The 10,650-nt window shown below is 39.6% G+C and overlaps 1 protein-coding gene across 1 annotated transcript in view; it reads left to right on the plus strand.

Annotated features, from left to right (window-relative positions):
• The window catches only part of si:dkey-34d22.1 (discoidin, CUB and LCCL domain-containing protein 1), a gene marked incomplete in the record, with an annotated part of 16,531 nt that overhangs the window by 2,560 nt on the left and 3,321 nt on the right, over positions 1-10,650 (plus strand). Inside the window, 11 exon segments of the mRNA XM_014016597.1 lie at positions 2,685-2,906; positions 4,443-4,580; positions 6,589-6,640; positions 6,723-6,795; positions 6,884-7,017; positions 7,116-7,153; positions 7,444-7,635; positions 8,739-8,851; positions 8,986-9,160; positions 9,252-9,338; positions 9,434-9,527. Coding sequence (XP_013872051.1) covers positions 2,685-2,906; positions 4,443-4,580; positions 6,589-6,640; positions 6,723-6,795; positions 6,884-7,017; positions 7,116-7,153; positions 7,444-7,635; positions 8,739-8,851; positions 8,986-9,160; positions 9,252-9,338; positions 9,434-9,527 — 1,318 coding nt within the window.

Below are 10,650 nucleotides of genomic sequence, written 5' to 3' on the forward strand. Positions count from 1 at the left end.
GTGCAATATCTGCAGAGTAGAACTTGCCTTCCACAGCAATTATTTTTAGTTAGCATTTAGCTAAAATCTAACCATGCAGCTACAATAGCAGCTGCATTCTGGCACGATAAGCTGTATGTTTTATATTCAATTAACGTATGATCCGATTAGTCGACTAACCGAATAAATATTCGGTGATTARTCGATTATAAAAATAATCGTTTGTGGCAGCCCTACYGAAGACCTGCCTGGAGAAACAAAGAGCTGAGCGGGCAGGAAGGGGTTACTGGTCACCCAGAACTTTTTCAGCTGCCTCCCACTGGAAGGTGACAGSTCCACGCTCTGTTGACCTCAATAATTGTGCTGCTGTGGCATTTCCAGAGAATCCTTTAGGGACTTGGGGAAGGACATAAACAGTCAAAGCTTTATTGTATTGGGAGCTGTTGTGAAGTAAAGGGAACGGCCGGTGTGATTCAGGATGTGTGAGCGGAAGCTTATCTGGAGGTTTCCCCCTTCAAAACAATCATACTGGGGCCTTATATGGAAGACCTGGACGATGGGGTGATGTTTAGACTTCAGTTGACCCCCGTGTCTTTTTCAACTTTTGACCATTCTTGGACGTGTCGCCTCCTGAGACTTTGCTCACACCACCTCCGCAGTACTGGTCTCTGTGTAACCACTCTGAACTGACTCRTTTATACTTTGTGACCAACATCTAAATATTTGTGTTTTCCTGTTCCACTTTAAATGTTAGTCACTGCTCTCACAGGCTAAACTATTGATGTATTTGTCTGCTAGACTATTTCACATTTCTGCCTTTCCTCTTCGATATACACCTCTTACAGGATTAAAATTCAGTAGATTGTTTTTTTTTACAGCAGTGAGCACCTTCAGTGTGTAAGGTTTTAAAAACTGAGGACTATTTTTCCCACACTAGCAGTTGTGTCACCGCTCAGTTATGGTTATTTAACATGCCCAGGTTTGCAGGGCATGTTCAGATGAGACTTGTTAGGTATTTGTTCTGAAACAATGCCCCAAACAAAGCTTTTAATATTCTGCGCAATAAATTTCGAAAAGTTATGACAAAACAGTCTGCTTAAAGCGGTCTAAATATTTTTGCCACAGAGTCAGTAATTCCACACTTCTTTCTGTTGTTTTTTTGAGAAACGAGGTTTATTGTCAGTTGCAACATACGTTAATACCTACAGGCAAAAATAAATAGTTTATATCAGACAGCGCCTGAGCAACACACTTCACAACCAAAACACACTCAACTCAAATGCGGCCGCCGGAGTTGCTGTTAAGAGGTACATGGTCACCATATACCCAAAAACAGGAGCTCATTTCCTGTGTAGGTGTGACTCTGTCAGGGTTGGCCCTTGCGTAGGGGTGCACCAAAAAAATCGCTTAACGTCAGAATCGTGATTCTCATTTACAAAGATTCAGAATCGATTTAAAATGTCCCAAAATCGATTTTTTATAAATAAAATAGTAAAGCAAATCCAATGGCTGTCAGCCTCCATTTTGTAACTACGTGGGACATCATGACGTCATCACGCAGCTGCTTCTGGAAAATATGAATGTGTAGAAAGCACCAAAACAAAGCGGAAACTACAAAACTGGTGGAAAGAGAAATTCAACTGGCCCTGTTTTCACTGGATGCAAAGATTTGGGCTCATTTTGTTTTTTACTGAATGAGTCTGAGTTTGACATGAGCGAGGTTTGCAAAATGAAGACGAAGCTGTTTGGGAGCACGACAAATGGGCTCACATTATCAAATTTGAATAAAAAATTGATTTTGAATCAAATCATGGCCCCAAAAATCTGGATTGAATCGTGAGCGAGTAAAAGATTCCCACCCCTACCATTGAGATCCTGTTTGTGTTAATGGGCAGGTTCTCAAGGCAAAAATCACAAAGAGGACGGTGTCTGGATTTAAGTGCGTTGGGGTCTCGTCTCTGCTTTATGTATTAGGTGATTCTGTTGGTGTCTTTGGGCCATGATCTTCAGTGTGCACTGAGATGGTTTGCAGAGTGTGAAGCAGCTGGGATGAGAGTCTGCTCTTCCATTGTATAATGCGATCTTGATTATAATATAACCCTCATATTTGAACTTAAAAAGCATAAAACAATTTAATCCTCTTATATAAAGGTACAAAATTTTTTAGATATATACGAGAAATATTGGAAAAAACCCTTATGGATAAGTTTTCGGGGTWAAATTTCTCGAATTATACGTGCAAAAATATGGTAAATATAGTATTTTTTAAGGTGGCTAACAGGTGAATGCATTGCTCTGCTCTCCTCTTCATTTGGGTGGCTGTGGCAGAGTGGTTAGGGGAGTCGTCCTGGAACCAGAAGGTCACCGATTCGATCCCCCGTCCAGCTGTCTCAGTCGTTGTGTCTTTGGGCAAGATACTTCACCCCTAATACCTCTGGTGTGTGTCCCGTCAGTGWATGAATGTGATTGGCTCTGATTAGTCTCCATAGATGATTGTACATGTTAGCTTTGTAGAGACCTAATAGAGTGYTGTGGGAATGGGTAAAYGAGGACACAGATTGTAGTGTGAAGCGCTTTGAGTATCCTGGTTGGGTAGAAAGGCGTTATACAAGTACAGTCCATTTACCATTTGAATTGACAAGTCCTAAAAATGTCTCGGATGTTTCCATCATGCACCATTTTYGGTTTTCCTTGTCTCATGTTAGGTAATGGCTGTGGACACACACTGCTGGGAGCACAATCTGGCACTTTAGTCTCTCGGAACTACCCGGGCACCTACCCCAGCAACTCCTGGTGCAGATGGAGGCTTCGCGTGTCGGAGAGGCGGACGCTGCGGCTGCTGTTTGGAGACTTTGACATTGAGAGCAGTCCGGGCTGCGGCAACGGTTCTGTTGTGATCACGGACAAGGCCGGTAAACCCATCATGGGTAAGTTCCTGTCTCTCTCTAACTCTCCTGTTTATCTGTCAGACCTGCTGATGGACTTTTACGCTCCATGTCATTATCCATGATTGTACACACAAAGGAGATGCCTTTCAGCTGACACACTGACTGAAGAGACAAGCTACATTTGGCTACAGGCTCATCGTKGATGTTTTGCAACCAGCTGTGTCATGCCGTGTCCCAAGGGTATAGATATTTGTCAGCACACCAAAATAAACATTGGGAGATGTAGGCAATAGATATACACTCAAATTTATTGTTGGACTCCATGAAGCCTGATAGTTTTTATTGTTTCYTCRGKTCTTTGATTTAGCCATCCTTACACGTTGAATTCCTTTGTGGTGGTTCTGCTCATCACCTCATCGTGAAGCATTTAAGATGTACATCAGCTTTTAATATTGCTGGATTCTTTTAACTAATTAACTCATGAATGACATGCATTTAGGGATCCCACACAGTCTTTAGAGATTTGTAATGTAATTTATGATGTTAATGTCTTTACAAAACAGATTTGGACTTGGAGATTGAGCTGTAAAATCTTTCAAATTGAGTCTAGGAGTTTGAAACAAGAACTGTTAGGAGACCTTGAGACTCTTTGATGTTGAATAAAGGAGCAAGAGCTCTTTGAAATCAACATTGAAAAAAGTATTTAAAAATGTTGAGTAAGTGCATTAGCTTCTCTGTTTTGTTGGCTTCTCAACACRTAATGTAACTTTAAAGCTCAAGAAGCTAAAGTAGATGCAACCGCCATCAGACCCCAGTGTGAACAGTCCACGGCCCTGAAGTGACCAACATGCACAGAGGAAGACGTGGCGTCACACGCAGCCTGCCGTGTTTACAGAAGTAAATATGGATGATGCACATAAGTGTATCAACTTTGAAGTTGCGCAATCAGAGCTGACTAAAGTCTCATCTGCTGTGCTTGATTCATCCAATGTTTACATCTGATCTTGCCACTTCCTGCCTGCTCTTGACGCAGAAATGTGCTTCTGGATCAAGCAGTCTCAGTTAAATAGTTCTAGTATCAATATTATCCAACACACTGGTGTTGGTGTCATAAGATCTCAGTCATCCAGGAAATAACAAATCTAAAAGGTTTTCAAAACAGTGAAGCAGCTGGATGTCTGCGCTGTAGCCGATGACGTGTAGTTCCAAGCTTTGCATGACATTGGTATGAATATTATCATTACATGGGTTGATCCGTGTACTCCTWCCTCAATGAAGTAAAAGTCAGATGAAATGCTAAATAACAGGTCAGACTGCAGTCRATTTGAAAAACATAAATATATCTGATTTAGTGCCCCGTATGAAAAAGCCCCGAGCCAGGTTTGAAAACKGATTTATTGCGTTCATACCATCATTAGTTTTTTTATACTGGTCACCTATTGGTAAAAATACATTTTTTGTCCCTAGGCTAACATTTTGCTTTCATCAAATTCAGTGTTGTACAAGTCAATCTGAAGCCATACTGTGACAGCCACGTTCACAGTGACAAGATTCACTTTGTACATTTGATGTCAGGTCCTGTGTGCGGGAAGCTCGATGCAACGCAGATGAATGTGACGTTTGACAACAACGAAGTGACGGTAACCTTCTCGTCGGGGCCACACCACTCAGGACGAGGCTTTTTACTCTCATATGCAACAGATGAGTATCCAGGTATGTTTGTGTTCTCCCTTGGTTCAGTCAGGCTGGTTAATTATTTCTCAGTGGTTAAATATTATTATGATTAAAGTGTAATATATCATTTTATACGACCAGTTTGTCTTATAGTTCCTGGGGAAGCAAAGCTTCACYGATGCATGAGTAATAACTACACGTGTGCTTATTTATGAGTTTACACTGGTGTCATTTTAACACAAGCTTTACTTTTAATTATTATCCTTGTGCATGTTCGTGTGTGGTGTTGTGTATCTGTGTATGAGTCACTGCTTTTTGCCGTTGTTCCCCTTTGCTGCCTCGGCTGTACCATGTTTGCTCAGAAAACAAGAGTAAGACTTCTACGCTGCAGATGAATGGAGTCTTAGAGAGACACGATGTCCTCCAGTCTTTCAGCCCTATTATAGCTGCCATCATAACCTTCTGCTGGGTTTTACTGGAAAGCCTAATGTGACATGCATTTCCTACGAACACAAATATTGGAAGAAAACATCTTAATATTTAAGACATTTTATCTAATACACATAATTTTATCAATTTTGTCACATAACTGGCATATTTTTGTTTTAAACACAGCCATATTGAAACAGGAAGTGACAACAAAAATATTTTTTTAAAAAAGAGGAACTCCCAGGTTTTTTTTGTTTTGTTGTTGTCTTTATCTAGTGTCTCAAAAAATATTTACTGCCTGTAAATAAATAAATAGGATCTTTGTTACCAACAGCTTGACACAAAGAAACAATTTGTTTCCGTTTTTTAGCGAAATCTATGGAAAACATACATACATTTGTTCTACTATCTTAATGGGGGCATTGCATTGACTTCCATTCATTTACTGATCATTTCTATAGCCTAACCCTGACTCCTTACCTCCTTACCTAACCTCACAGATACATATCTGACCCTAAATCTAGCCTAAACTCAATTCACACCTTAGTCTTAACCTTAACCCCTGACCCACCAATGGTATTTCCTCCAATGGGGATCGAGCTTTTGTTCCCATAAGGAACTGTGGGTCCTCACCAGGCTGTGTACTGGGAAAATTGTTTAGAAAAATCGTCCCCACCAGGTAGCAAAAACATTTACACTCACACAAAAAAAACCACCAAGTGTGACATATAGAAGTTCTTCAAAAATCTCATCAACTTTAAAAACGATTAACTGTTCCAGAAAGACAAAAACATTAATCATAAGTGATTTAAAAAATAACAATAAAATACCATGATAGTTGACATGGCTCTTTGGTAAACGGCTTTTTAGTAATGTATGTAGTAATGTGCACTTCTACCAGCAGCAGTTGGGGTCACAAGTCTCTGTTTGTATTACTTATTTTTTTAAAGGTTGAAAGTTAAAAAGTTTGTGAACCATTGCTGTAGATGATCAGCTAAAGGATGTCTGCAATCCTCTTTATTTATTTATTTATTTATTTTTAACACAATCTGTACAATATGCTGTCTTGGACAAAAAATGTGTAAAAAGGAGGCAAAGTCCAAAAACAAAACCGTGAAAGACCTTCAGAAAGCCTAATTAAACAGCTGATTGGGACTGCTAAAAACAATCAACAATATGCTATTAAAGTTAAAGGTCGTCTTATATAAAAATATATAATTATTGATGACTGCGATTTAGTCTGAGAGGGTTTGTGTTTAATGACAGATTAGCTCATCTTTTTACTTTGAACTGCAGTTTGTGTCATAGTTTCCTGTTTTTCACTTGGTTGTTTACAGAATCCGGCGGTGTCTGGAGCTAAATCCTTGTGCAGACACACAAACCACTGTCTGTTCACTGTCATCACACCAGAACTATTTGCTGGACTCGTGAATTGTAGCTAAGGGACAGTAACAAAGGATTCAGTCACGTTAACAGAGACGTCTGCCTGTCCCTTAATATAGCACAGTTGGATCATGCCGGACTGTCTTACACTGAATCTATGTGTGTTGTGTTATTTAAGTGGAAGAGACGGTCTCATGCTGTTTAAATTCCCCTTACCTCTGCTTGCTTTTTTCAGATTTAATCACTTGCTTACAAAGGGGGTCTCATTTTAGCACGGCGAGTTTGACGTAAGTAATTAACGTCGAACTCTGAAATGGTCAAATTGGTGGCGCTGCTTGTGTTTCGCTCACGTTATTCTGCTGCTTTCAGTGTTTACTGCCCAGCTGGGTGTAAAAATGCCACAGGAGATGTCTGGGGGAACTCTGAACAAGGTTACAGAGATGTAAGCACAAAGTGTTCCTTTTGGYCAAAATGTTTACTTTTATTACCGCGACTGGATCAGTGTTTGAAAATAGTCTTCTCCGCCTCAGACCTCAGTTCTGTGCAAGTCTGCCGTCCATGCCGGGGCTACGTCTGATGGCGCCGGAGGTCGGGTCACTGTGAATCGAGGGAGAAGTCTTACTCTCTACGAATCTACCTTTGCCAACGGGATCCTCTCTAAAATGTTTGTTGTTTTTATTTATTTATTTTTTCATYGTGTTTGAGATGAAACTGAAGTGCGTCAGCGAAACGTTTGACCTTTCGTTGGTGCTGCTTTGACAGGGGATCATTATCTGAGAAGAAGCTGCTTTTCAGGCGAGGTACGAAACCACCGCAGTGCTTATAACTACACCCTGAAAGATTGTGTTTTTGCATGTTTTAGCCAGTTTATTACTCATAATAGGCCACAGTGTTTGAAACTTTAGAAATATTTTTTTACCTTCAACAACCTCTGCTTCATACAGTAATGATAAAAAAGTCATTCTCTTAATTAATGCAGCTCAGGAGGTGTGTGTGTGTGTGTACATATAAAACACAGAAACATAATGGACTCCCTTCATTTGTTGATTTATAAAATTTTTTCGGCCCCCCCCCTCTTGTCCCTGAACAGAATGTAACAACATCCTGGCTGTCTCCGCTCTGAATGCCTCATCTTTGTGGGATAAAAACAGCCAAGAGCACACAATGTTCTCGTCCTCCAGAAACGCGGGGTCCAGCCGTGACTTCCTGCTCTGGACAGCAGACAGCGGGGATCTGAACCCATGGCTGGAGATGGAACTAGCGGATAGGAGCACCATCACAGGTTTYGTTTTAAGCTTCCTTTAAAACAATCTAGCATTCTTTGACGGAATGCGCGTCGCCCTCTACTTTATGAGTTTCAAACTAAGATCATAAGAAGTGACAGAATTATAGCTGTTTTGGCCAAACCATGTAAATCCTGCAGTTTTATGAGATCTCGTGATTTGTTGACCCACAGCTACAACCACACTATGGCTGTGTCCAAATTACAGCCCACGTAGACCGAGTAGGTCAGGTCCTTTGAAGGGCACAGCCCCTGAATTTGGACACAGCCTATGTTTGAGCTCATTAGCTAAAAACTGGCTAAGTTATAGCCATTTTTGTGAAGGCTAAGGTTGCTTAAATATGGGGACAKCTTGAATCAAGTTGACTCCAGATTTTAATCAGATGTCAATCAGTGGTATAACAATACATCACTCCACATCAATATATTGATTAAATGATCAATGATTCAGTTACATCCAGGCAAAAMGAAAACATCRATYCATATCATGACTATGTGATGTCGAAACATTGTATCGTCATCCAAACAAGTTGATATAATGTCGTATCGTGATAAAGCTGGTGATTTTAACCTTTATTGTCGATGTACATCAGAAATTACTGCGAGTTTCATTAAAATCCACCCCCTGGTTCATGCGATATTTTGCTAACAGACCAGTGACTTCAATAGCTAAAGGCAAAGTTTTAAAAACAGTTTGTGCTCAGGGTACGTGACTGCTCACACCAATGTTAGCTCAGTGTCTGTAAATTTCACTTGGCTCTAGTCTGTTTTGTGTTTGGGAAGGCTGCCTTGTTGTGACGGCCATCTTGAATGAGGTTGAATCTAAAATTTGATTAGTTATAYGTCTAATAATTACAATATGAAAGTTTCATTAAAATCTGGTCAGTGGTTCACAAGATATTTTGCTAATTGCTAACAAACAAAGATATGGGCAAAAATCCTATCACCGTCAGCAGCAGGCGATAAATAAAGGGCTGTATATTATACTTTTATATACAAGCTTCAAATAAATCAGGTTCTGTTATTTCTGAAGTGATTTTATAAAATCTTTCTATCTTTAAATATCTAAAAAAAAAGGCTTATAAAGTTTTGCTGTTTTCCAGGGTTAATAACGACAGGATCAGCTGATCACTACATAGAATCCTACAGTCTTTACTTCAGTAAGGACAGGAAAACCTGGAAGCTTTACAAAGATGCYGTGAGCAAAGAGAAAAAGGTTTGTTTTATTGTAAGGTCAAAATAATAAAAAGAAAGAAGGAAACACCTTGGCACGAGTCCTGCAGCGTTCTCAGAGTGGAAATAACTCATTTTATGGCTTTATGGATCTTTTCTTATCTTCACGGCTCCAAGGTGTTTCGGGCGTACACAGACGGCCACCTCAAGGTGCTCAACAGCCTCTTTTCTCCTGCGGTCGCTCGATTCGTTCGGCTTCAGCCACTCAGCTGGTTCGGTAGAGCCTCGGCCCAGGTGCAGGTTCTGGGTTGTTCCGCTGCCAAGGCCACGCCGAGGTCTCGGCCTTCTGGACGTGAGCATATCTGCTTTACGTAAACGTCACTTGTTTACACAGCTGGGATCGTTTTCAGGAGAATTATGTGTTTTTTTTCCCCCTTGTTTAGCAGAATCTCCGTCCATAAAAGTCAACATGGATACTGAGCAGCCAAGCCCCTCTCCCACCCCCACACTCATAATGGAAACAACTCAAAGTATGTGCTTATTTGATGTTTTGGTACACGTGTTAAATGCGTTAACAACAACGTGGTGCAGTCGTTGGTTTATTCAGACACTTTGACTCCTGCAGGCACCAGTCAGCCAGTGATCGTGGCAGTGGGCGTGGTCCTGGGGCTCATAATGTGTGGGAGTTGTCTAYTGGCTGGCGTCTGGTGGAAACGAAGGTACAGCACATCAGTAGCATATTTAAAGWTGATGCTTTTATCTGTTTTGTCACTTAATTTGCCAAAACAAAATTAAACTAGAAACCCATCAAACCCCTAAAGTTTCATTGCCAACTTTAAGTCCTCAAATCTTTAGTTTTGTATTGTTTTTTTTTTTTTTTGTAAAACTGTACTAAGAATATTTCTTTCTACAGTAGTTCTCCTTCTAATCACATGAAATACATGTGCTGCTATTGAGCACAACTGCTATTGATCACAACTGCTATTGATCAAAAACAATATTGCGCCAGTATTTGTTGATTTGACGAAAGCATTGACCACAGCATTCTACTTGAAAAACTAAATAAATATGGGATTAGAGGACCAGCCTTACAATGGATATGTAGTTATTTGGAAAATAGGAAACAGTTTGTACAAGTACATGATGTAAGATCTGAATACTGTAAAATTACATGTGGAGTTCCCCAAGGTTCTGTACTTGGACCAAAGTTGTTTATCTTAAATGTGAATGACTTGGTTAATGTGTCAGGGCTTTTTAAAAGTGTTTTATTTACAGATGACACCACATTTTTTGTTTGGGGGAAAAACATAGAATGAATGTTGAAGATAATGCAGATAGAATTTGTGAAAATACGAAATTGGTTTAAACTTAACAAATTATCATCAAACTTCGATAAAACTAATTATATGATCTTTACAAATAGACAAAGAACTGTTAATATTCCATTAAGAGTTGATGGTGTAGAGATAAACAGAGTGAAGTTTTTGGGTGTTATTGATGAGAAACTGACATGGAAACCTCATGTAAATTATTTAAGAATAAAACTAGCTAAATCTATTGCATTGCTTTACAAAATAAGGGACTTGTTTATTGATAAAGCTTTGTGTTATATAGCACACTAATTGTTCCACACTTGGTCTATTGTGTTGAGGTATGGGGGTAAAGCATGTAAGACTATTACACATCCTATTTTTGTTTTGCAGAAAAGGGCTATAAGAGTTATTACTCGAAAACATTACCATTATCCATCTAATATATTATTTTGTAAATTAAAATTATTCAAATTCTATGTATTCATGTAAATTTGTGTTCTAGAAGGATTTGACATTTTTTATGTTTTTT

This window comes from Austrofundulus limnaeus, unplaced genomic scaffold (assembly GCF_001266775.1).
Source record: "Austrofundulus limnaeus strain Quisiro unplaced genomic scaffold, Austrofundulus_limnaeus-1.0 Scaffold148, whole genome shotgun sequence".
NCBI classification, from domain to species: domain Eukaryota; kingdom Metazoa; phylum Chordata; class Actinopteri; order Cyprinodontiformes; family Rivulidae; genus Austrofundulus; species Austrofundulus limnaeus.